The 27,269-nt window shown below is 42.1% G+C and overlaps 2 protein-coding genes across 2 annotated transcripts in view; one reads left to right on the forward strand and one right to left on the reverse strand.

The window, feature by feature from the left end:
• Positions 1-582: 582 nt before the first annotated feature.
• Positions 583-6,737, forward strand: ECRG4 (ECRG4 augurin precursor). Its single transcript, XM_054272022.1, has 4 exons — positions 583-697; positions 1,282-1,329; positions 3,778-3,941; positions 6,012-6,737. The coding sequence occupies exons 1-4, from the start codon at positions 610-612 to the stop codon at positions 6,171-6,173; spliced, it is 462 nt and encodes a 153-aa protein (XP_054127997.1). The 5' UTR covers positions 583-609; the 3' UTR covers positions 6,174-6,737.
• Positions 6,738-13,153: 6,416 nt separating this feature from the next.
• UXS1 (UDP-glucuronate decarboxylase 1) overlaps positions 13,154-27,269 on the reverse strand; it is a 55,290-nt gene continuing 41,174 nt past the window's right edge. Inside the window, exons 10-15 of the mRNA XM_054272039.1 lie at positions 22,259-22,378; positions 20,212-20,255; positions 19,101-19,161; positions 17,639-17,696; positions 15,228-15,331; positions 13,154-13,989 (exon numbers count right to left, since the gene is read on the reverse strand). Of these exons, the coding sequence (XP_054128014.1) occupies positions 13,858-13,989; positions 15,228-15,331; positions 17,639-17,696; positions 19,101-19,161; positions 20,212-20,255; positions 22,259-22,378 (519 nt within the window). The 3' untranslated portion in view covers positions 13,154-13,857. The remainder of the gene's footprint in view (positions 13,990-15,227; positions 15,332-17,638; positions 17,697-19,100; positions 19,162-20,211; positions 20,256-22,258; positions 22,379-27,269) is intronic.

Here is a 27,269-nt window from a genome sequence, read left to right on the forward strand (position 1 = left end):
ATAAACTGCTGAAAGGTCTTTACAGCCTCCCCGGATCAATTATGTGTAACTCCAATAAAAAAGTACTTCTGGGAGGTGCCCGAGCAGTGGGTGGGTGCCCGAGCAGTGGGTGGGTGCCTGAGCAGTGGATGGGTGCCTGAACAGTGGGTGGGTGCCCCAGCAGTGGATGGTGCCCCAGCAGTGGATGGTGCCCCAGCAGTGGGTGGTGCCCCAGCAGTGGATGGTGCCCCAGCAGTGGGTGCCCGAGCAGTGGATGGTGCCTGAGCAGTGGGTGTCCAGCAGTGGGTGGGTGCCCAAGCAGTGGGTGGTGCCCCAGCAGTGGGTGGGTGCCTGAGCAGTGGATGGTGCCCCAGCAGTGGGTGGGTGCCTGAGCAGTGGATGGTGCCCCAGCAGTGGGTGGTGCCCGCTGCTGCCCCGCTCCGAGCCCCGCATCATCCTCGGGTGCCGCTGCCCCGGCCCGGCCGCTCCCGCCCCTCCCCGCCCCGCCTGGCCCGGCCCTGCCCTGCCCTTCCCTCCGCTCCTCCGCCCGCCCTCCGCCTCCATGCTCCCCGTCTCCTCCCGCACAGGTGGCACTGCTCTCCTCGCCTCTCCTGCGCCCTCCCCGCCGCGATGCCGCCGCCGTGTCCCCGCGGGGCCCTGCCCGGGGCCTCCCTGCTCCTGCTGCTGCTGCTGCTGCCGCTGCTGTGCGCGGCGCCCGGTGAGTGAGCGGCGTGCGGGACACGGGACCGCGAACCCGGCACAGCCTGGGCAGCGGGAACAGCCCTCCTTCCCCTGGCACCCCGCGGGGCTGAGCGCCTTGGGACGCTCCGAGCCTGGTGCGAGCTGGGCGTCTTTTAAAAAAGGCGCTTCTCTGCCGGTGACTGATTGCAGAACAGCCGAAGCGCTTGCAGGTCTCCCGTTGCGCTCCGGTCTGGGGATCAGCAGGATGAGTGCTTCGATGTGCTATGGGGCAGGATGATCGTGCTACTCTGGGTGCTGGTACTAGCACCAGCTGCAGTTTTCTGATGAAAAATATAATCATTTACTTGGTGAAAAAGGCCATTATAGGGTTTCCCTTGCCAAGAGAGCTGGGGAGAAGATGCTGGAGTGTCAGAAGCTTCCCTACAGTGTATATTGCATTCAAATGTGGAAAGGGGAGCAAAGAGAGCAAGTTTCTACTTTGCCTCTGGAACTGGAACTATGACAAAAAGACTTCTGGCAGTTTTTGAGAAATAAACTTCTGTTGTTGTTGTTGTTGTTCCCTTCTCAGTAAATGTATGTGTTTTATTTTTATTTGTCTAGATGTTTCAAGGGGAAATAAGCTTAAACTGATGCTTCAGAAACGAGAAGGTAAGTAAAGAGACAGTGAAGTGCTTTCCCTTGTTGCTCCTCAGAGTCAGTGCTGTCAGTTGAAGCTGTCGAAGAGCTGTTCCTGTAGCTCCAGCTCCAGGAGAGCAGATGGAGCAAGCTCAGGACCACACTCACTGTGGGTCACACCAGAACCTCCTGCTCAGGCAGAGCCCTGCCTGTGTGCCAGGTTGGGATGCTGGGCTGGAGGCTCTGCTCACCACAGCTCCCTCTGAAATCCAGGCTTCCCAGCCTCAGGAACGCTGCCTTTGCTCTGCACAGAGCACAGCTCCGACCTTTCCCAGCGTATGCATGGCAGACGTGGCATTTATCTATTTGGGGCAGTCACAAACTTTTCCAAGGAATGCATGGAAATACTGCTGGCTCAGGCACAGGGAAGAGTATGTGCAAACCTGGCTTGCCTGTGATGCCTTGACTTGCTCTTTTTTCTTCTTGGCCCCACGTGTGCTTCCTTTTTGGAAGACTGCTCTCTGACGGGAGAGATGATGGCCAGAGGCCCAGCAGTCAGAAGCATGGAATGGCTCTCTGGTTGAGGGAAGGTGGTGGAAACGATGCCAGCTGGGAACAAACTGCACCACAGCAGATGAAACATCCCAGAAGTTTTGGCCACCTCCCCTCAGCCTGCTCTATGGCTGAAGCAAAGAATTTATACCCCCACAGAGGGGACTTCCACTTCTGCCAGGCTTTCTAATTTTGTTCTGGGGGTTTTTTCTGGCATCACTCCATACCTCTTGCCAGAACTAGATAAATATCCCACCCACCTCTGTTTTCCTTGTATGTGGGTTCCTTGTGTTACCATTCTGCAGGGCTTGTGTGAAGATAGGAGTGACCCTCCTGCACCACAGCAGTGCCCACTTGCTTGTTCAGGTCCCCTGGGGAGAGGGACTGCCTGGGGAGGGCTCTTGGGGCATGCAGACAATATGGCTTAAATCAGGAAGAACTGCAAAATTGATAATGGAGGGAATATGCAGCCTCTTTAATTCCAGCCTTGCTTCCTTTTCTGGTTGGTTTCTAAGGCAAGCAGGCCAAGCACACAGAACTGCTTCCCTGGCTGGCACTGTCCCTTGTGTGAGGGCTCATTCGTGGGACATTGCTTAGCTGTCCCTCCCAGCAATAACAAGCTCATGGTGAGTTATCAGTTTCCAGCTCATCACTGCAGGACAGCTTGTTTCCCACTAACTGCAACAACTCTTCTATCTTTTATATTCAGAATCTCCTTTTTTTCCGTAGTCCTTTTGCTTACCTCTGTGAGTCTGCCCAGCTCCTGCTTCAGTGGTTTTCTTCACATCTCCACCCCACTTCCCTGTCTACACCAGTCTCTTCCCTCACATCCTCCAAAAAATCCCATGCACACTCATGCTCCTGATTTCTCCCTCATTGAAATGAACCATCTGAAGGCAAGGCTTCTCCTGCTCCTACACACTTCTTGTTTCACAGCCAGATCAATATCTTCTGTTATCATTTCCATGTGTGGTCAGGGGCTGGTCAGTCACAGAATCATAGAACTGTTACATTAGGAGAGATCTCTAAGTTAAAGTCCAACCATTTACCCAGCAGAGTCACTCACCACTAAACCATGTCCCAAAAAAACCATGGGCCCTTTGAACACTTCCAGGGATGGCAATTCCCACCACTTCCCTAGGCAGTTTGTTCCAAAGCGTGACCACTCTTTGAGTGAAGGACTTTTTCCAAACATCCAATCTAAACCTTCTGTGGCACAACTTGAGGCCATTTCTTCTCCTCCTGCTTAGTCCTCTCATCCGTGTCTTTGGGAGCTGCATCGATTCCTCCAGCAGCCACAGCACGCTGCTCTGAGGCATGGAGCAAGCCAGATGGCACATCTAGGTCTGGCAGGTTGAGGGCATTTCCATGCATCTCTCATGTAGGGTGCCATGAAAACCTGATGGGCTTTTATTCTCAGGCATACACGGCATTTAGTAGCACTCATCTAAATGCTACTTTTTTACACATCAGTTTCAAAAATCTATCTTTTTAAGTGTTTCTCCCTTCGCTGTAATATGTTAGCAGTGTTTCTCCAGCTCCCTTAGTCATTTTAACTTCACCTCTCCTCTTCAACCCAATTTCTGCAACTGTAGAACTTGGGGCCAGTCTCCTGGTCTCTCCTGAAAGCGAGAGAGCATAGTGTATATGCTCATTGAATTTGGGTGGTTTTACTTAAATTCCTCAGTTAGCTGCTGTACTTGAGCTCAGAAATGCTTTACAAGAATCTAGGAGAATGAGGGTAGCAGAGAAATCCTATTACACTGGTGATTCCTGGCTTTATTACTGCTATTCTGCTACAGGCATTGCACTGGCAAGCACAAAGGTAATGGCATGATGTGAGAATCATTTTCTTACTTGCTGCAAGCAGTACACTCCAGGCTGACCAAAAATTTCCTGGCATGCCTTTTGTGGGGGGATCAATTGCAGCCCCTGCTGCTGCTGCTGAGAAGCCGGAGGTGTCAGTGAAAGAAGCAGCAGCCAAGGAGTTCCTGAGCAGCCTGAGGCGGCAGCGGCGGCAGCTGTGGGACAGGAGCCAGCCCGACGTGCAGCAGTGGTACCAGCAGTTCCTGTACCTGGGCTTCGATGAGCAGGTCGGTGACAGAAATGGAGAGGGCTTTTAGAAAAGGAGGGAGAATAGGCAGGCATGGAACAAGAGGGATTGGGTTTAAATGAAAAAAAAGAGAAGATATTTAGATTAGATATTAGGAATAAATTATTTACTGTGAGGGTGGTGAGGCACTGGAGCAAGTTGTTAGAGAAGTGGTTGATGCCCCATTCCTCTAAGTGTTGAAAGCCAGGTTTGATGGGGCATTGAGTAACCTGGTCTAGTAGAAGGTGTTCCTGCCCAGAACTCTTCTTTTAAAGTCACACAGAAATATAACCTCTGTTACATGTTAGAGATCCTTGCATTATTTTACTAGTAGAAAAAAAATTACATTAAGGTCTTGTATGGAGTTCCTGCCTGCTATCAAACTTAAGCTTAATAAATTGCAACTGGACAGATGAACAAAGTTTGCTTTGTGGAATAGGTGTCCAGACTCAAAGCAATCAATCGTATTTCAGGAAAGTAATTTCCTGTCAGCCTCAACCTGATCAGCTTTTAAACATGCTGGGAAATCCACACCAAGCTGGCTGTGACTGGCACTCCTCAGTGAATGGCACTGACATTATGCACCCAATGCACACTTGCGCCTCCACAGTGTGGGCAGCTCCTGACCATCATGACCACTGGCAGCTGTGCCTCCACTCTATAAGTGAAAGGAAAACCTTTGGATAACATCCAGTCAGCCTCCCTTCAAATGAGAAGGACACATTTTTTAAAAACACTTTATTTATAAAAACACTGGAGTGGAATCAAACTCTGCACAAAGCTCTACTAAATAGATGCTGGAATAGGGCAAAAAAAGTGTGTTTGCTTGCAGTCCCACATGTAGAATAATTTCTGCTTTTAATAAGAGGTAAAAATAGTTATAGATGTTGAATTCTTGGCTTCTGTCAGCTGTACGAATATGTTTAATGAGACTGCATTGGCACAGGGAAGCTGGAGTTCATTTTAAAGCTTCATGCTATGTGGATTGCTTGGAAGATGAATGCACTCATTTTCAAAGCTGCAACAATTAGAAAAATAATCCTTTGCTTGAGCTGAAATAATGAAGGGTACTTTTTTGTAAATTCTCCTGGATATTATGTGGATAAAAGTCACTTCTCAACAGCATGGCTACATCCCCCTTCACTAATAGAAATAGGAAAAATAGGAAAAGTGGTTTTATACACTGGAAGCTGAAGACTGGGGGAAAATATGAAAAGGAACAAGGACAAACCATGCAGATAAAGTGAATTCTCCTCTGAGTTCTTGTATGCATTTCAAAAACATATGAGGCCTGTTGTGGGATACAATGAATCCACTTAGTAGGTTTTCTTGAGTATTAAGACACAGTCTTAACAATGAAATAACTGTTTGTTCCAGCAAAGGACTTGGTCCATACTTATCCATTGTATATTCGCAAAACTTTTTTTTTTCCCCAAATCTCAGCCAAAAATATTTCCAAAGAGTCATTCAGATGGAAAGGCTTTGACTTGGCAAGTATTTGATATCCTTGCACACTATTTTCCCTCTGCTGTTGTGAGCAGAACTGAAGTGCTTATTGCATTTCCATAGCTGGAGGGCTGCGTTGTACCTCTGTTTTTACCTGGGCAAGGTGGGAGAGAGAGATCAGACAGAAAGCAAAAGGCTGTTGCACCCCAGTCAGGGGTGTTGCAACTAAAGGCACATGGCAAGGGAGAACTAAACCTTTAGATTTTTAACTGTAAAATATTGACATAATTCTACAGCCCACCATTGACAAGGTAATTGAAATATTAAAGGTGCTTAATGCACATTTCAGATGAAGGCGGTCTCAAACTGTTTAAGCACTCTGCAGTGGGCTGGGGGTGTGGGGCTGGGTCCAGGGCAGGACAACTCCTGCACACAGGATCCCATAGGTACAAGTCACAAAACCCCTTAGATCTAAAGCTTTCATTTATGACAAATGTGCAAAGGAGCCGAATTTCTGAAAGAGGCTCTTGCACCACTTCAGTTTCATCTCATCACTGTACTTTCAGACTGGAAAGCAAATGCACAAATGCTCTCTTTTTTTTTTATTTTCTGGCTTTTCTGGCAGAAATTCGAAGATGACCTCTCCTACTGGACAAACCTGGGGCGTGCTCGTAATGAGTATTACGGTGGGCACTACCAGCACCACTACGATGAAGATGCTCCCATTGGCCCTCGGAACCCACACGCCTTCAGGCACGGGGCAGGCGTCAACTACGACGATTACTGATGCCATTTACCCTACTGCAGCCTATAGGGCTGCACTGGCTGAGGCTGAGCCCTCCCTCAGTCAGGATGACCCTGCTTTTTCTTCTATTCAAGTCAAACAGAAAGAGTAAAGGAACTGCCAGACTTTGATGAAAGCAACATGACTTTTTTAAACTATCATTACTTAGTAGTACACTATATATAAAAAGAGTTATAGAAATAAAGCTTTTTTGATAATCAGGTTGCCATTATTTAGTAGACTTCATAACAGCAAGTTTAATTCCAACTGTATTATTACAGATTCCTTTTTAAAGGGCTTTTTCTCTTGCTGTCCTACAATCAATTGTAAAATTACATTATATCATCTACTTTGGCATATAGAATACATAATATTAGCCAGTACATTTAAGATGTGCCTTCCCATTCACATTTCTATTAACAAATAAATCCAATTACTCTTGGGAGAAAAGAAAAAAAAAGGTTTCCTGTCAATTGAAGTGCTGCTTTGTTGCCTCCTCTGCCGTTTCCATACCCACAGCGTGCAGCCCTCCAAGCCTGACATGGCAGTGCTGCAGCTCCTGTTGGGTCAAGGACACAGATATTCACAAAAGCTGAATTCAGTGCAGATGAGTCTGCCTACCTACAAAGCCTGTGAAAGGATCCTCCAGGGAACAGGCTCAAGGCTGGAACTTGACTTCAGCAGTAATTGCTGAGGCACAGAGCATCCAACCTGAGCGGCCCCAGACCCCCCAGGCACGATAACCCAAAGGTTATCGTTGCTGAATGCTCCCCTTTGTGTCCATTCCACTTAGTGTCAAGCTTTCAGCCTAGCTCAAAATAGGGAATAAAACAACAAAGTAAGCTATTTAAAATTAAATTAGTGTCAGACAGCATCCAACACAGTCCCCTGACATCATAATTTCCAACTGCAAAATTCCCTCTACCCCAATTCAGACTGAAACACGCACATTAGGCTGAGCAACAAAACATATCAGAGACCAGGCATCTGTTAGTGAAACACAGTGGATTAAAGGGAGATTGTTGGTGGCATCATGTATGTTAAGAATCTCAAAACACAACCAATTTTTGTATCACAGCAACATCAGCCTGGGAGGGAGATTTCAGCTGTCAGGGCTTCAGAAGGAGCTGAGCACAGGAGAGCTCTGCTGGCACTTGACAAGTGTAGAGGACTGGGAAGGGCAGGTGAAGAAGGCTGGCTTCTCTGACTTCTGGAACTGAAGAATCAGGATAAAGAGAGATTAAATGTGTTCTGCCAACTGTAGCAGTCAGAGAAGACAGCATGGATGCTTTAGCTGTCTCTCATCTAAAGCTTACAAGAAATTTCCAAAGCACGGATGATGGCAACACCATTCTTTACACTTCACTAGTTTCTTAACTCTGAGTGTATTCCCTAGTCTTTTGCTGAAAGCCCTTGTTGTGTGAGGGACTGGTGTCTAGGAGATGCAGCCCAGCACCACACAGCTCCCTGCAGGAACACTTCCCAGGAGGCAGCTCTTTGCTGAGGGAGCCAAACTGAACATGTTGGTCACTTCTCTGCACACACAGATCCACACTGGCCTAACATGCTCCAAACCCTCAGCCTTCCCTAGGCCTAATCTCAGCAGAATCCTTAAGCCAGTTTAACTGGTTTAAACTGGTGTGTTTCCAGAATCCTTGCCAGTAGAACTGGTTTAAACTGGTGTGTTTCCTTGGTAGAAGAGCCTTTATTCCAAATAGGGAATAATCACATTCTGAGTCAAGCAGAGACTATTTTGCACAGTTGGAAAACACCTATTCCTAGAAGAATACTTTCATTTTGTGTATTATCCAAAAAGTGCACTGAACTTGGCAACATTTGAACCATGCTGGTAATTTCCATCATTTCCCAGAATTTACATTTGGGAATTCAGACCAGCTGAATGAGGAAGAATAAAAAAAGTGCTGTAAATAAAGACCATCCCTCCCTAGGCCTTTGTAAGCTCTGTCCATTCCTGAAGGCTGACTCAGTCTCGCAGCTTTCTGTGCCTTGCAGGCTCACAACCAAATCTATGGTCTCTGTCTTCTGAATTTTCTAAGAGGAAAAAAAAAAATCTTTTGCATTATATTGTGTTGCAGGGTTAAGGAGTGGGACAGAGTTAACTTCCTACATAACAGCACACATGATAACATGGTTTAGATTTGTGACTAAACCAGCGTAGGCAGAACACAAATGTTTTTGCTTCGGGTGAACAGTGCCTGCACAGCCTGGTTTCCATACTGACCCCCAGCAGGCAGGCTAGGAGTGGGGGAGAGACTGGGAGGGTACTTGGGTGAGAGCTGACCCAAACTAGACAATTCCAAATTATGCAATTGCTCAACACTAAAAGCTGGAAAGAAGAAGAGGGTGGGGGCTTTGACTTCTACAGAAGCCTTTTCTCTGAGACTGGTGAGCACCAGGCTTGCTTGGGAGAGATGGTGAGTGGCCTTTGCATCACTTGGGTTTTCTTCTTCTCTACTTCACTCCTTAAACTGCTCTTACCTCAGCCCTCCAGAGCACCCATCTGATTGTCTCATTCTCTCCCACTGGGCAGGAGGAGGGAGTGGCTGTGAAGGCACTTTGCTGCTGGCTGGAGTCACTCACCACAAGGCAATAGCTCTGTGAGGTGAGGGCACCCTCCTTGCAGTGCAGCAGTTGCAATGATAGATAGCAAGCAAGGATAAGCGATCAGGCTTGGGCAAAAGGAGGAAGATTACTGGGGGAAAAAAAATTCATCAGACATGCATGGAGTGCTTCAAAGTTTAATTTCCTTTGACTATTTCTGTCCCAAAACATAGACAGAACTGTGCACCTCCTCTCAGCATTTCCATGCTGCTGTGGAGACAGCACAGAGCACTTCACATCACTATCACCCTCAGCCACCCCAGCACTGACATAATGTAACCTCTCCAACAAGACAGAAGAGCACCAATTGTTCATTGTGGCTCTTTTCAGAGCAGGAACAGCTTGGCCATGCTCCAGTGCTTCATGTTTCAAAGCCTGATGCTGCAACATCTCCAATTTTGTCCATGTCAGCCAGGCAGGTCCATCAGACTCACAGGGCAGTGCTGCCTCCTTCCATTCTGCCAAAGAATAGAATTATTATGGCTGTATTTTTTTTTTTTTTTTTTTTTTTTTGGAGGAGGACAGGTCATCATTCCCTTTAAGTTCCTACTTGTGACACAAACATGTTGGGGATGGGAGATTGAGCACTTCCATCCCAGGACTGTTTTCCAGGTGGAAGATGTAGCCTTCCTTGCTTAGAACAGCTTTCTCTGCAGTGGGGTGGACAGAGCCCAGATTGCTGTGCATGGCCTTGACATGGCACTTGGCACTTAAGGCCACTGTTCCCTGTGACTTTGTGCTTTGGACCTTCCAGCTGTTTCAGCATGGGAGGGACCAGAGTATGCAGAGGATCCTGCTCCTTGCTGAAGAGCATGCCAGCATCCATGGAAAACACTGCAAGAATAAACAAGCTGGTGCCTGTCCCAGGCTGTATATGGCAACAAACCAAGATGGATAAAGACTTGTCAGATCTGCTATTATGAAATAAGCAAGAGAAGGACTGAGACAAGGAACAGAAAGCCAGAATCTGGGGTTTTTTTGCAAGAAATATGAATTGTTATTTTAGCAAAGCCTCCCTGTTGATACAGAATTGCATTCAGGAGCCTCCTGCCACACAGAAAGAGCCCTGTTTTGCTTCAGAACTATTGCTGCTCTTCATGGTAGCTCTACAGAGTCAAGAGCTGCAATAAGGTATTCCCTTCTGAAACCTGAAATCCCCACACAGGGAAATGCTCACAAACAGAGGAACTATGGATTTGTGGCAGCTCCATTCCCAGCAACTTCAGGGAAGGGATGTAGGGTTGTTGGGGCCAGCAGTGTTGAGTGCACAGTTCCCTTGCTGTTCACAAAGCATCTTCTTCCTGTGGACCAGCCCCTAACAACCCTCAGAGACCCCCTGGCCTCAAGCAGCATTAAACTCAATACCAGCAAGGCTGGGGACTGGCTCAATCCATCAAACTAATCGAAGCCTTGCTCTGCCCTCTGTAGCCTCCTCTCCAAGGCAATTATGCCTCTTTCAACTCTGAAACTCAATTCAAACCCTGGCAAAAAGTGAAGGTTTTTTCCCAATACATTATGTTTCTAAAAATTTATTGAAAAAAGCAGATTAAGACATAAATACATGGATGGCAGTGAACTCACTGGCTACTAAACCTACCAGTCTATATAGGTTAAGGGAAGCTGCCAACACCTTAGACACAGAAACTACCAGATCATTATTTCCCCATATAGCAAAAAGTTAGGCATGAGGCTTCTCTAGATTACATATTCATGGAACTACTTAAAATAAATTAGGTCTGCAAGCTCCTCTGCAGCTTGTCTGTAGACTAGCAATGTGGCTGACAATGCTCCTTAGCAGCCTACATGGAGAAATAAAGGAAAAGTACATCATGCTTGAAATAAAGAATAAAATCCAACTGTGGATCTCATGCTGTTGTAACCTCCAGCAACAGGAGTGGTCCTACTTGTGAGGATCAAAGGATGCGCAGCAGCAGGTGCCTTGCACACCCTTCCTTCTGGAAAGCCGGTCCCATCCAGCAGCACCAAGCTAGCCAGCTCCCTCTGCTGCATTGTGTATTTCCTACTGAGAGTGAGGGCTTGTACCCAGCACCAGCTGAGCTCCCCATTTGTATAGTAAATTGTGAGTAAATAGGACCTCAAGTTTGGTCATGTTAGTTTTACCTTGTTTGCCTGACCAGATGACAGCAGAAAATTTCAATTCTCACATTTTCTAAAGGAAAAAAAAAAACCTGAGAGCATGTCTCTGCTTCATTTACTCCCAAATTCTGTATTTCCAAGCTTTCAGTGCTGTATTCTAGTACCCACCTTCAAAAGTGGCTCTTCCAGAGAGGCAGCAGCTCTTTCTTACCTGTGGCTCCCAACACACTTGATGCCTTTCTCCGGCTGCTATGTCTAACCCCAGACAGGAGCAGAACATCAACATACAAACCTCCATCTGCCTTTTTGAAGGCTCAGTTCAGGCCAGACAACTTCAAAGTGCCCCAGACTTTCAGTCTCAAGCATCAGCAGACTCTTAACATGATTCATGCCTTTTGAACCAGCCCCACGTCAATGGTTTCAAACCTAAGGGCAACAGCTACCTCAGCTCCTGCTGCTGGAAGACACTTTTAAAAAAGAATTTGGGAGCTGAATCAGGAACCTCTGAAACAAAACCAGGAACAGTAAGAGGAAAGCAGCAAATCTGCAGTCTTGTCATTCGGGCCCAATGGGAGGCATCACACACACCCACAGATGGGTTGTACTGGTACCAGCCACTTGGCCTCTCCAATTTGCTCCTTTTATGAAGGAAGTCAGGCTGAGATGTAACCTAAGGAACTTTTAAATCCTTCTCCCTTGAATCTAAAGGTTCAGACTTCTCAGGGGATTTTTTTTTTGAACATACACATTTTGTGCTAGTCTGTAGTAGCTTGCTTGTGCCTGTACAAATTCACATACTTAGTACTGAAGTCACTGGATTAAACAAAAAGCAGCCCTGGAAGTAATAGCTGGTAGCCAGAGCTCCCATTTACTCTCCCTGGCTGAGCTGAATGTTGGACCAGGGGTGTACCCCTGTCCCATCTCTTCACACACTTTGGCATTCAATGGCACAATATGCACATGGACTGAAACCTAAGGAGAAAGAGCAACATCCTCCAAATATAATCTCCATCTTAAGAGTTCTAAGGGTTAAAACCTCCATGCTGGGAGCTGATTACAGTTCTCTCCAAAGAACTATTGAAGAAGTGGGCACTACTTTCACACATGTCCAGCTGTGGCTTCAAGTACAGGGAGAGGCTGTGCTTTGTGAGTGTTTCTGTAATGACAGGTTACAGGCCCATTTGGAGCAGCACACCATGGTGCACTTTTCAGGCAATTTAATGTGGAATAAAAACCCAGATCAAGGACCTAGAAAAAGGCTTCATACAAAAAAAGCAGATCTCAAGCTGCTTGGCTGTGAAAAGATGGAGGTAATGTACAATATCTAAATTCCACCTCTGAATCCAGACAGGAAAATGCACCATGGCTCCCCATCTCAGCTGTATGGCAGATTTCCAATGGGAGAAAACGTGCACTTGTGAGCAAGGAAAAACCCATTAGTCTTAAAAGGATCCCTGCAGCCCCACTCCAGGCAGGGCACAGCAATGAATGCAGCAATCCCACCCTGCTGGAGTCCCTGGGAACTCGAGCACACAGACTGGAAGGGACTCCAAGCCTTGCAAGCACTGTGAGGCTCTGGCAGACAGTCAGACAAAGGGGCCTAAATGCCACACTGCTCTGGAGTCTTCCCAGGGCTGGGCATAACACCTCTGCTACTGCTAACTCCCAATTCACCATCACCTAGAGATACTCAAAAGCTAATGAAAACATCAAGCTCTAATGAGATATAAAGTCAAGTTACTTTGCTTGATGAGGTTTAGGATTTTCAATTTTGAGTGGCACTAAGCCAAAATATCTTTTAAATACCTTTTAAAAACTAGAAGAAATATTAAAAATAAGGGGAATTGAAGTGTTTTTTTTGTTGTTGTTGTTTTTTGTTTTGTTTTTCCTAAGATAACAGGGCATAGTTACCAAAGCTGAAAGCATTTACTGGCACTTTGGTAACTGCTTAAAATAGAAACACTTCCTCAGTATTTCCTCAGGAAGGCTGAAGTTAGGCTCCATGTTTTAAAAAAATATTATATTCCTGCATCACTATCAACTACCTGAATTGGAATAAATCAGGATGATTTTGTCTGATCTAATTCAACAGACATCCTGCAGCCCTTACTATACATCTGTTAGAAGACAAGCAATGCAAGACCAAAGTTATTAACTTTGAGTGGATTATTTACAGACTGTTACTTCATATTTAATACACAATAAATCCACAGATGTGCAAATCCAGAGAAATTCCCACAGTGAAACCTTGAAATGAGCAAACAGAAGTTTCAGTATTTTATTAAAATAGCATATTCAACCACTGTAACCAATAATACATTAACTTTATTCCCAGAGTACGCACAACACAGTAGTGATTCAAAATATCCTGATCCATGGTAATCAATGAAAATATCTCAAATTCAAGTGTACAACTAAAACTAAACTTTTGAAAAAATCTCTCCTTTAAAGAATACATAAAGCTCTCATACAGAATTCTTTTAAACTCTTCTATATGCAGATGTCAGTGTCTCTCACCTGACAACACCACTAGTTTTTTTCTTATGCATAGTAGAACATCTCATATTTTATAGTACCCATTTTATAAATAAATTGGCATTTTTCATCCCATTTGTGTTTATCATCAGCTTCACAAAGAAACCAGTAAATAAAACTGTCAAGGACAGTCACAACAAAATGATCTCACATCAAGATATAAAACTTGAAGATACTAAAAGATGCTTCTACTCTATTTTACATAAAAAGACAGATTTAAAAAGTGCAAGGCAAGATTTGCAGGGAAAGGGAATATTTATGTTATTTTTAGGCACATCCACTTCTTTAAAGCAAGCTTCAGAATGAAATTCCAGTTCGTTCTTCATGATACCTGTTTTAAAGTCTCTCTCTCTCAAAAAAAAAAAAAAAAAATTAAAAAAAAATTACATCCGTCAAATGTCAAGCAGGAAATTTTCTGTCCAACTAATAGTCTTCAGTTATGTCTTGTTCTTCCTTTTTTCATCCTTGCAGGTTTTGGTTTGGGAATATACTGATTATTTGCCTGATACTCAAGTTCTTTACGGAAGTAATGAATTGCTTTATTCAAACCTTCTTCCAATGGGACCTGTTCCCAAAAGTGAGGAGAGAATCGTATCACTCTAGGTTCACATCAGCTCATTTCACAACAGTGTCTTTTATAAAACAGCTATCACAAGGCAGCCAGGGAATCTCACTCTTAGCCAATCTAAGTATTAACAGCACCACATGCTGGTTACATCTCCTCACTGCTGATGCAGCTCAGCTTTTAAACAGCACAAGTATTTTCTGACATAAGTAGAAAAACTCAACAAATTTAAATCTCACACATGGCTATGATGGGTCTGTTTAGTATCAAAACAGACATGCATAATTCTACTTTCAGTTCCTAATGCATTGAGAGAGACAAACACCCAGCATTTAAGCCCCTTCTGTTTGTAAGGATTAAAGATCATCTTTCGCAGCATGGTATAAAGCTGGCATCCAGTATCTCATTTGATATTCTTAAACCCTATACAAATAATTGTAATCCTACAAATTGCAGTGCTTAAATACAGGCATAGAATATGGAGACAGGAACAACAGAGGAGTTGTCTTCTCAGGAGCCATATGCTCTGACATGCTTGCTGACACCATCATCAGTACAGGAAGATAAAAACAGCAGCACAGAAACTGCTTGCCTTGCTGTACCAACTCTGCACTGCTACTTCAGAGCAAGTTTTCTTACTGCTTGTGCCAAACACAGAAAGCCAGAAATACAAAAGTTAAACCTTCTGTGTTTGCAACAGTTTGCTATCACCCTTGTGCTGTCAGACATAGTCTATCAATATCAGTGAATCCTTTCAGAAGGATCTGGATCTTTTTCTGTTATTAGGCTTACATTTACTAGGTGGATTCACATGTTTCCTGGAATGATTTTTGTCTGCAAATTTAAAGAAGGGTACAAACCATTGTGCTAGTTAGAATGGGGAGCTGGCTATGAAAGTCACACTTTTTCTGGGAATTAGGCAGATCTTACCTCTCCAAGCAAACCAACTCCTATTGCCAGCAACAGGAATGAGGATTGCAGCAACACCAGCAAATCCATTAGCTATGGGCTTGGTAATGTAATTAATTATGTACCATATGCTGCAAATGATTCATTTGGCTTACAGAAAGGTAATCTCATAATATGCAAGTGAAAAAGTTAAAATGTTAAAACTTCTGGAGATGGCATTAGGCAGACATTCCAGTAAGGGAAATCTACTGTTATCATGTGTCCCCTCCTCAGCCCCCTCTGCCTCCTGGTGTTTTACCACACAGCAACAGGAATTCATCTGTACATACCACGGGTTCCCAGCCAAGCAGTAACTTGGCTTTTCTGATGTCAGGTTTTCGTTTCTGAGGATCATCCTGTGCTTCTGAGAGAAACTGGATTTCACTCCCACTGCCTATTAAACAAGACACTGTGATTTATCATCTGCAATTCACTATGCTTTGCATTTACATCTTTTCTACCAACTGGAGCAGCAGGTCTTTCTGCAGCTCTCTGCTTCATAATTCAATCAATGAAATGCTTTGCACACACACAGGTGCACTGCATGCAACAGCTGGGTGATCCACCTGTCCCACAGCAACGTGGGCTCACAAAGCATTTCACAAAGATTTCAGCATGGATTCACAAAAATCAAGTTACACTCACAGACCAGTCTATTACCCTTCTATGAGGAAATTACTGTTTCAGTAGCAAAGGACAGAGCAGTGGATATCACTTGCTTTGACTTCAGTGATGCTTTTGATCCCATAACATCCTCACTGAGTGGATGAGCTGGATGAGCAGTTAGAAGGACTGAAAACTGCATGGCCAGGCCCAGAGGATGGTGATTATTTAGAGACTGGTAACTCAGGCTATATCCCAAGGGTCAATGTTGGATCAGTACTGAATTGCTGATACACCAGAGCACTGTGCTGCCATCCAGAGCTCGAGAAAGGCAGCTGGAGAAAGGGCTCACAGGAACCTCATGAAATTCAATGAGTTCAAAGTCCTGAATCTGGGGAAGTACAGGCTGGGGGCCAACCCCAGCTGGAATACAACTTGGCAGGAAAAGATTGAGGGTCCTGGTGGGCTCCAAGCTGAATAGGAACCCATGTGTGCTTGCCACAGAGAAGGAAAGTTATATCTTTGGGGTGCAGAAGTGCTGCCAGCAGGACAAGGGAGATCAGCTTTCCCACTAATCAACACTGATGAGATCCATATGGAGAACTGGGTCCAGTTCTAGGCTCCCCAGTACAAGAGAGACAGGGACATACAGAGCGAGTGCACAAAGGGGCCACGGTGATGATGAAAACACTGGAATATGAGGAGAGGCTGAAAGACCTGGGGCCTTCAATCTGGAGAAGAAAAGGCTATGAGGAATTTAACCCATGTGTATAAATACCAGATGGGGGGGATCAAGAAGAGAAAGCCAGGCTCCTTCCAGTGGCGCCCAGTGACAGGATCAGAGACAGTGGGCACAAACAGAAACACAGGAGGATGTGGAGTCTCTACCCTTGGAGATACTTAAAAGCCATCTGCACATGGTCCTGGGCCACTGCTGGTTGTAGGTTGCCCTACCTGACCTGAGAGGTTGGACCAAGTGACCTCCAGAGGTCCTTTCCAACCTCAATCATTCCATGATTGTTAGCATTTTGGCACAATAAAAGAGCATCAGTTTATTTTTGCCCATAATCTCCAGTCTGATTTAAATAACCAAGCACTTGCCCTTCCTCAGAACAACACACAGAAAGAGGCCAATTCTTCTACCCAAATCTAGCAAATAGTTTACATGCCATTTTAGAACTAAAGCACCTCCCCAAGTGGACTGGAACACATCAAGTCGTTTGTGAATAGACAAACAGAGGCGACAATTAATCCATGTGTCTAATGGGTTTGGTGCTGTGATTTTTCCATTTCCTTCCCTGATCTGTGAATTCACAAAAGTTTTCCAGAGGGAACAGTCTTTTATTAGAAACAACACATGCATCAGCTTCTGCATTATATGTCTGAACTCATCTTTCTCAGATCTGTCAGAAGCACTTCTGGAATGTACAGACTAAAAGCCCTTGGCTAATGGCAGCAGGATGTTTCATCTCATTAGGGGGCCACACTAGAAGACCAAGCACAACTATTTCCTTCAATTCTTGAGAGCTCTGATTTGCTACAGGTGTCAGAGCTAGAATGAGGAGGAAGCCACAGTGTTTTCTTCCCAGGTGCTGTCAACCCTTTCAAGAATCACTGCCAGAAACAGTGAAAAGAACAGAGAAAGGCTGTTGCCACAGCATGAGGTTTTTAACAGTAGTTGAAGGACCACAGCCTGCACAACTGTGAAGAACCACCTTCCTGAAGTATCTCTCTTGCAGCTAAGATATTATGTAGGACATTTTCATTCACATATTTTACATTTCATTTTTGTATTGTCCTTGTGCTAAAACAAACCTAAAAAATTGTCTAAACATTATAAAAATTAATGGGTACAGATTGCATGGATACACAGAAAATGTATTCACTCTACTCGTCATGCAATAGTTTACACACAATTGAGATGATTTGGATTATCTTATTAATATTTAATGATATGATTAAATGCCTTTGATAAAATTATTAAGAAATCCAAAGACTAATTAAATTATCCACATATTACACACACTAATCAAGTAATAATTATCTAATGACAATAAGTACTTCAGAAACTTTACAAAGAATTAATAATTGCACTCACCAACAAGCTTTTTAATTAACTGGGCAAACTCTAGGATAGTGTGCTCTTCTGGATTTCCCTACAAACACAAGAGACACTCATTTCAATAACAATTAAACACCTTACAACATGCTAGACATGGTTCCAACAGGGGCAGAGAAAGCTAAACTTCAAGCTTTATTCTACTTTGTTGAAAAAACCCCCCAACTTTAACAAGTTCCTTACTCATTAGAAAATTTGTCCTCCATTATATTCCTGTTGGTAATTCAGTGTATGTAGGGAGGTGTTTTTCCCTGCCTCCACCCCTGCTCCCCAAAAAAATATCAGTCTGTAAAAGGCTGGAAATCACAGAAAAGGCCTATGTCACTGAGCAGCCCACAGCCACATCATTTGGAAACATGGATTCAAGGACTGTGCCCAGCTGAGGTATCATGAAGTATGCTAAGTTCTTGGTTCATCCAAAGTTAGGAACACAGGCTCATTTAGCTGCCAACAATTGCTTCTGAATTTACTACAGCTTACATATCAATATATGTGCTATTTGCTTTCCTTTACAATATTCCTTTTCTTTTTTTTTAACCAACTTGCACATAATCAATTTCCTGATCAATATTTTACAATCAAATGCTGAACACTTTCTGCTAGCATTAGCTCCCCTTCATCAGACTCAATTCCCTCCATCCCCAGATTTCCTTGTTTCAAAACACTTCTTTACCCCATCTTGTTTGAGCAAAAGTTGAGCACTTAAGATACATATAGATTTAAATACTGAGTTTTCTGAAGACAAAGCATGTGACACAGTTTAAACATATCAGCATTTGGATAGAAACACAGAAATTACTTCATGGCCACATGAGAAAAGGAAAATCTAGTGAACTGCCCTGCAGAGTTGAGTATCTGATTTGGCAAAAGCATACACAAGAAATTACCTGGGATATGCAACCTTTTCTATTCTTAAATCCACTACTAAGAATAAGGTGACAACAAACAGGCCAGAACAAAAATCTTACTAGACAAGTTAAGTTCCAAGCATTTTAAACAGTATTAGAGAACTATACCATAAAACACTGTCACATTTTCCTTGAATCTAGGGTAGTATGAAACTATTTCTAATTATCTAGAGCTAAGCATTCCTTCAGTGCTTTTTTCCTACTAAAATCAGTTTTCAGTCATTTTCTTGGTGCACCTTGCATGTGTGCCCCACATATTTTTCCCTTCATGTTCTGATTACATACATCTTCTTCCTAAAACCAATTAAAAACTCCAGCAATTTTATCCTGTTCTTGGAATGTACGATCTCAATATCCAGGGGCTCAGTCTTCTTTATTTATAAAGAGAATGGGAGAATATGTTCTTCATAATGAAAAGACCTTTTATTGTTCCATTTATTTTTTATAGAGATCACTATCAGTGACAAGGAGGAAAACAGAGGTGGTGTTGACCAGTGCACTGTAACTCAGGAGAGGGGAGCACTCATACTCACCAAGTTGACAGGACTGCTGACATTGCTGTTCATCAATGCCACCAACCCATTCACAAGATCACTGTAAAAGAGGGAAGAACAGACTGGGACTATTTCCACTTTTCTATAAATAATATTCTTGATTTAAAAAGAGAGCTGACTCCTAAGAGCTCCAGTAAAGCAGATCAGGCAGCTGAGGAATGCTGAAATCAGATTTCAATGGGTGCACATTTTCTCAAGTGTTTGTATTAAAAAATGATTAATATTTCCTTTTCTTTCCAATACCCAAACATATCTGGAGGCTGATTTGCAATGAATTTTAAACAGAATAGAGCAAGAGTAGTAGTGCAGAGGCACATAACACTACCACCTGCTTTGCAGCCTGCTGTTTGACTTGTCTTATTTTCAAAATTTCTTAAACCAAGTTGGTTAAAAACCAGTATTTTGGTGTTACTTTCTCCCAGCAATATAACCCAAAGCTATTTTGGATTATTAGCCACAGATGTAGCACCCTGGCCCTGGACACAGAAATCCAGATCCTTTTCATTATGACTTATAATCAAGAAAGGAATGGATACTTTGACATGATGGGGTTTCTTTAAAATCTGCTACCACTGATACTTCCTTCAGCAAAGGGAAAGAATATTTCCAAGACAAGAATGCTTAAAACAATCCAGAAGTCCAGCATGGGTTTTTTTCAGCTTTTTTTTTTGTGCACAGTCTGCACAGCAACCACAGCAGTCCCAAGGACACGAGGTGGCAGCATTGCATTAAAATACAAGGAGTGACAAACTGTTCAGCACTAAAACCTTGTCTGCTACTTGCTGTCTCTGGAAGGGAAGAGCATGTTAGTATCTCAAGTAAAATTCTAAACCAATCAATGTTTTTCTCCTTGCTATTTTTAAAAATTTCTATGTCTTCCTTCTGAAAGTAAAGCTGGATCCTAAATGCTCCAGTAAAGCAGACTGGGCAGCTGAGGAACGCTGAAATCAGATTTCAATGGGTGAATGTTTTTCTGAGTGCTTGTATTAAAAAGTGATTTTAAAAAGTAAAGCAACTGCATGTGCATACAAAGCTGACCAGGTTATGTGAACCATGAAGTAAATTATCAGCAAGAACAAACAAGGCTTACCTGACATACTGGAAAGCTCTTGTCTGAGTTCCAGGTCCATAGACCTAAAATCACATGAAAAATAGGGAAGTTAATAAATATAGAAGCCCTCTTTAGCCCAATTATCTTCTCCTAACCATTCTAAAAAACTGCCTCAAGAAGAAACACTTGAGACACAAGCTCAATGTTACAGGAATGGAAAAAAATGTGCTTGCAGAGCCTTCGGCAAAGTATCAGTTCACTGAAGGTTGTCTTCCTCTTGGATCTGTCTCCAATAAACATATCCCAAGGCATTTTGTTAACCAGACCTCTGCATGAAGAAAACCTTCTCAGGGGTGTAGGACAGAGTGATGCTTTGTCCTCCTCTGGCACACTGAAAGAAGGTGCAGCCTGCACTCACAGTCAGAAAAGAGTGCCAAACATTTAAAGCAAACTTCAGACTACTAAGATGTGGTTATGATGAGCAGTTTTGATTTGCACATTAACAACAGCCAGCTTCAAAGAGACCACTAAATGTTAGTGGTTGCTAAAAAAATTGTTGAGAAAAAGCACTGTGTTTAAAGCAATCAGGACATAAAAAACCAAAAATCATGTGGCTCTAAATATTACTATCTAGGGAAATGGGAAGCAAAGTAATTTCTACATGCTACAACTCACAAAGTCACCTGTACAGATTTGTATCAAAACCTTAGAGGGGGAAAGAAGAAGTCTCCTCAGGTTACATGCTGGTATTTTGGAGCACATTGCTGAAGTTCAAACAGACATTGATGTATATTTGAAATGTACAGAATGGTATTTGATACCATTATTTTTTTCACAGTTTAACCAAGCGCAGTACTGAAGTCTCTAGAACATGAATACTTACATTCTGAAAGCTATAGGTAGGCACAATTAAGATGTGAAAACATTTCAGTTTAACTGGGGACACACACATTTTGCCATCAACCTGCTGCAACAGGAAGGCTTTTGAAAGGACAAAAAAAGAAAAGCATGCTTGTTTTCCTTGAGGACAGAAAGGGCAGTACAATGGTACACAGGCCATCTGTTACTTGGTAAGCCTTGTGCTCTCCAAGGCTGATTCAGAGCCCAAAAACACACATTGGATAGGATCAGGGTCTAAGAGTTTATCCAAAAACTGATTCAGACAGGAACACACCAGGAGCACAACATCAGCCTGATGGACTCCCAAACAAACAGGAAGCAGACTTATGTATTTATGTAGAGCTTCTTGCATTTAGCTTAACTTATAGCACACGGGATAAGTTTTACACAACTAAGTATTTGTACATGATTTTTGCAAGGTCACCCATGTGGTTATCTTTCCCACATACAGGCAATGGCTGGAAAATACAATAGAGATTCTATCTTTCAGTTTCTCTTAACAAATCTTCCTTTACAATAACAAAACAACAATCACCATGTTTGCATAGGCCACAATTTCTGCAACTCAGTGACACTGTTCTCTCAAGAGGTTATTTTACCCACTTAACCAAGTACTCTGAACTGAGAGACCAAATACATAGCATTTCTAAAGAGATCAACACACTTGGTATTCTTGTCAGCCAAATTCTGTGACATGTAAAAATGATTTTTTTTTTTTAGGTCTCAGTCATTGCTTATTGCTGATAATTTATTTGACCTGGTCAGCTAAAGAACTCTCCCCTTACTTTTCTCAGATTCAGTAATTTTCAACATCAAACAGTTATTTCCTGCAGAACAGTGATGTTGGGTAGAACATTCTATTTTAACCCCTATTACAATAATATTCTTGCTGAAGTTTAGTCAGCATGGCAATGATTGGATTTTGTTTATATCCCAAATATAAAGAATGCTGAGATGTTTGTACAAATTTCAACTGGTATCCTTGCTTCTTTCTGGGAAAGATCAACCCATTGACAGAGCACATCTTCAGACATGTACTTCCTTACATTTAAGTTCAGTATACTGGAAAAGTACATTTGGAGGAAGGGAATATCAGTATTGTCTAAAATCTACCATCAGTTGCAATGCATCAGGACAAGATATAAAGGTGAATTGTTCTTCATATCACCAGGAAGTCATCACTTACTGTTAGTGGTTCTCCCTGCAGAGCTTGTAGGATAAAATTACTGACAACTCTTCCATCATTCATATGCATTCGAGGACCAAAGGTATTGAATATTCTGGCAACCCTCACTTCCACTCCTTCCTGTAGCCAAAGAAAAAAGAATTGTTACTTCCTTAATAAAAGCATCTATCCCCCTAAAAGTGTAAACTCTACCCTGACAAAAAGCTTTTTAAGAATCTCTCCTTCAGCTTTAACATGCATTATTTTCTAATAATGCAACGCTTCAAATCTCTCCTCAGCCCTCCTGAAAAATGTAGTGCATACACCAAGGTAATTTATACTAGTTCTCAGTATTTGTAATGCAAATCTAAATCAGTGCTAGAACAGCTCATGATTTTAGCACGTGCATTTTCTTCCATTAAGAACTTTTAAGATTTTCCATTAATACCTTTCCAATAACAACTTATTTCACCTGGGACTTAACTACTTTCTTTGCACATAAAAGTGAAGTCTCACAATCAGCAGATATAGTACCAAGGCCACATTTCCACAGATTACAGAAGTCCATACTTTACAAAAGCTGAGCATGTCAGAGAAGTATCTTTGACAAAGGCCATAAAGTGGTTTTGTAACTACAGCCCAAATGTTTTCTAGTGCCCTTCTTATTAGGCTATGTAAATACATGCATTACAACCAAAGTCTTCAATGGTGTAGTTTTTTTCCAAGAAACATTTTTATTGTTTCCAGAAGTTCTTTCTACAGAAAGCATTTTAACAGTTAGAGACTGCAGACTGAAGTAATCTCTCTTGAGTTATTCTGACTGACACGTTCATTTAGACAAGCTGCAGTTTATCATAAAGTCTACAAGAAGGATGTTTGGCCCCTGTGAGCTAAAACAGGATAGTGCTGAGCTCAGAGCAATATGGTATGCTGTAAGCAGATATGATGATGCTACCATCTGAAAGTGACAGTAACAAGGTAGGGAAGAAGGCATCAACCTCAGTACAGGCCTATGTATCCTCCTCATATTACATAGTCCTCCCACCTCCTAGAAAAAGACATCCTTGTATCAGTTACTCGAAAAAATTTGTCTGAAGCAAACTGTGTGCTCTGATTCAACTGAAGTCACAACCACAGTGTTCTGGAGTTGCAAACATTCCTTCCATAACCATTCCTTCAGAGGATACACAGACCATCTTGTATTTTCCATGTATTTTACTAAGGCTTAGACCAACGCTTGCTCTTGTCTTGGAAGAGGGTGCATGTGGAAGAAGTGTATTGTCAGTAAATCCATGGCTGAAAGCTGCAGCTCACACACACTTCACTCAGAAGAGATCTGGAAACACATTTTTCTTGGAAATAAATGTAGCTTCACCTACAAGAGACACTTACAGGAAAATGTGACCTTCTCTCTTAGGTCTCCAAGTGACTCTTAAACAAATCCTCAAAGATGTTTTGTGAAAGCAGAAGAAGTAGCTTTTTACAGGCAAGAGACAGGCAAAAGGGACATTCAGTACATCAACTACTACTTGGTGTTGGGAAATCAGAAACACCAAGAAGTACAGGTAAAGCCCAACACCTCCCAGTGTGGAGGAAGTCAAACAACATTCAATTCCATTTAACTGCAGGTAAAATTTCATTCCTCATGATCAAACCTTGTTTGCAACCACAATTAAATGGTAAACTAACAGTAACAAGGAGGGTAACTATTGTGGCACAGGAAAAGATACACAGTCTTTGTCCAACAAGCTTGTAACCACAACAGAGGCAAAAAAATAACCTCACAACATCCACTGGGTCCTTCCTGCTGAAAGAGACTCTGGAAAGAGCAGAAGTCTTTTTCCATGCAAAATGCACCAGTTGGGACCATACTCTTTATTTCTTGCTAGCTAAAAAAGTACAGCAATGTAACATTTCAAAAGTATATTCCCAACAGCACGTTACAGAACCATTCCCAAAGCCTTCACAGCATTTGGAAATACATGCTCTTATAGAGCTGCTCCTTCCTTTGTTTTGCCTGGCACTTTATCTTAAGAAGGCCACTGACTCCTTCAGGAAGGGGTTGTATTTCACATGGGCTTTCCAGATACTGCCATTAACAACAAGTGCAGAAAATATGGCACTTGGAAGCTAGTATTCAAGATAAAAATAACTCATTCAACAATGCTGACCAAAAAGCTCCTCTTGCACAGCACAAGCTACAGCAGCAGCCTTGTTTTCCAGTATTGGTTGGGAACTAGCAAGGGATCTAGAAAAGAAAAACAACACATTCTCTGTAGGCACTTACTCATAGCAACAATGAACCCATTATTTCTTCTCCCTTCTATTTATTCACCTCACCCCACTGTAATGTTGTCTTTTAAAATGAGTAACCTTTTATTTATAGTATCATTTAGCAAACCTCTTCCCTGCAGCCTAGTGCTTTGAAAAATCTATTTTCTATGCAGCTAATTTTTCATTTGCCCCTTTAAAACTGGAATCTGTCTCCTCAAAAGAAACTCTTCCACAGACAAAGAGATTTTGGAGACAGTAATTTAAAATTCGTCATAATGCTGCTTTTGCTGTTTCATGAACATCTTGTTTGAAGTGATCCTTTTTATATGCTGAGTAACTCTACTCCTTTTTGTATGAACTCTATCTTAGCTATGTCCTGTTACTCCGAATATTATCAATAACATGTAGTAATGACTGACTACCTCTAGCATATTCCCACCATCAAAGTCTATTACTTCCCCAGATTTGCAGAAGTAAGTCATGTACAGTATTTTATTACATCCTAGAGAAAGAAAAAATCCCTTTGGTGCATATTTACACTGCTAAATATAAGAGAGCTTGAGATTTATCCCTAATGCTGAGATAAAAATGCGATCAGTTGCCTCCTGCCCTCACAGTTTAAGACAATGTCTTCCCTTCTTTCCCACAGAAAGAAAATTCCTTGAGCAATCCAAAAAAGAGCCTGAGAGCAAGATCATAAAAGCAGGATTGTGGACTAGCAGAACACTTCAGCTCACTCTATTATTTATCAGTATGAATTTCTTCACAGAGACTGTGCCTGTACAGATGAAAAGAAACAGTAAAGAAGCAGAAAAGGTTGTTATTGCTTACAGAGTCACCTCCTCTGAACAAGTACTCAAGGCTGATCTGTAGTTGTCAGTTAAAATGTAATATTAATTTATGCAGTCTTCCTTGCAAAACAAAGCTGTCCATGGTTTTCAGCATGAGTCTTTGCTGGTGATTTAGTTTTAGAGATCCCAGGTCCACAAACTATCAAAGGTATCAAGGATGCTATAATAACTCCGTAACTTAAAAAGACATATTTTAATTTAATAAGCTTTTTAAGAACAGGCCTTTTCTTGTGCTGACTGTCTTAGAAAAAAGATCAATACAATTCAAATACCAAGTTTCTTTTAACCAAAACAATTTGAATATGACATGTTGTGGCCATAATTCACAAGGATATGAGGTAAGCTTCTCCTGTTAATTACCAGTGCTTCCTTCTTTGTAAAGTCTGTGGATCTATCTAAACAGCAAGCATGAGCCAGACCTCCCTGCATAAAAGATCAGGAAAGGAAAAGCTACAAATGTCTGCTCTCCAGCAGACAACTGGAATGAAACAAATCTGCTGGAAAAGTCCAGACAGTAGCAGGGGTATCACTGTGACCTGACAAAAATCTTTACCAGTGTCTGAGCCAAAATTACTTAGATTGTCAGCATTCCTTTCTCTAATAGTCTCTTTCTTACTGATTCATATTCTTTCCCATGTATTTCACAGATCATTAACTCTCAAAATTGTTCCCAAACCTCTGAATTAAAATCACAGCAGAACTACTAGCACTGTGTACACTGTATCCATCTACAACGTGTTTAAGCTACAATACTCTATAGTGAGGCTGGGTCCAAGCAATTTTATTTGTATGTGCTGTCAATTGTATAAAAAAATGCCATTAACACTCTACTAATAGATTTTTAGAATTATTTTGCAGAAACAATGATGCTGAGATCTGAACTACATAAACACTGAAGCTCCTAAACAAGCTAGGAAGGATAGCCTCAATCATCTGACTCTATACTTTGGGCATAATGCAGGTCCCCGAACATAATCTACAATTTTACAGTTGAAATGTTATGTTTATAGTTCAACACTCCAGCTATTCTAAGGCAATTCCAAAACTATCATTTAATGTGATAGTTGTATCACAATCAAGCCCATTTCTTACCACCAAAGCTTTCAGTCACATAGCTGGTATGAAAAAATGGATGAAGAAAGTGGAAGGAGAATAAAAATTCTCCTCTAACATTCCCTAGTGACTTGAAGTATTTCTTCAGCTCTGGAGAATTTCCTTACAGGTCAGTAGTATAAGAGAAGAAAGAAATCTAGTTCACAAAACACCCTTAATATGCACAACATTTTAATTGGTGTGTATTTTTACTTACAACACACCTAAACAGATGATGCAAATCTCTGCTATGAAGGTAGTATCAGATTCTAGACAGTATTTAAATTAATCCAGAGTATTGGCACAAACATTAATACTAAGACTTCCAGGTAGCTCCAGAATGTCAAATACAGTTTTTTTTAAGGTTGCACAGATAATTAAATGGCAAGTCCTGAATGAAGCACAAAATTTGCACTGCCATAGTGTGCTGAAACTCCCCTCTCACCAATTTTTCACGTGATAACGTCAAGAAATGCTTAATTCACAGGGTCAAAATAAGTGAACAAAACAACACCATCAGCAGAACCCACTAAAAATGCCTTGGTCAGGACAAGCTACTGAGGAACTCTGACAACAGCAAATAGTCAACTTTGACTAGATTCAAAAACCATTCAGATTCAAAAAGGCTGTCTGAAGTATAATGCAGAAGATTAGTTTCACTTCACATTTTTTGGAAACACTATTATGTATTTAAGGAACCTAGTAATGTGCATGATGATGGAAATCTTTTTAAAAAATGACCAAAAAATGCAAACTTTGCCTGTTTCTTATTTTTATTGAAGCTGAGACATTCTGGAAATATTTTAGCTTGAAAT

This window comes from Melozone crissalis, unplaced genomic scaffold, assembly GCF_028551555.1.
Source record: "Melozone crissalis strain CALT ecotype California unplaced genomic scaffold, PUWL_Pcris_2 ptg000013l_1, whole genome shotgun sequence".
Classification (NCBI taxonomy): Eukaryota; Metazoa; Chordata; class Aves; order Passeriformes; family Passerellidae; genus Melozone; species Melozone crissalis.

What these genes read in the sequence shown, in the direction of transcription:
- ECRG4 (XM_054272022.1), top strand. Translation starts at nt 610, where the DNA reads ATGCCGCCGCCGTGTCCCCGCGGGGCCCTGCCCGGGGCCTCCCTGCTC. An exon ending in GCTGCTGTGCGCGGCGCCCG is followed by an intron (nt 698 to 1,281) that starts GTGAGTGAGCGG and finishes TTATTTGTCTAG; the next exon opens with ATGTTTCAAGGGGAAATAAG. An exon ending in GATGCTTCAGAAACGAGAAG is followed by an intron (nt 1,330 to 3,777) that starts GTAAGTAAAGAG and finishes GATCAATTGCAG; the next exon opens with CCCCTGCTGCTGCTGCTGAG.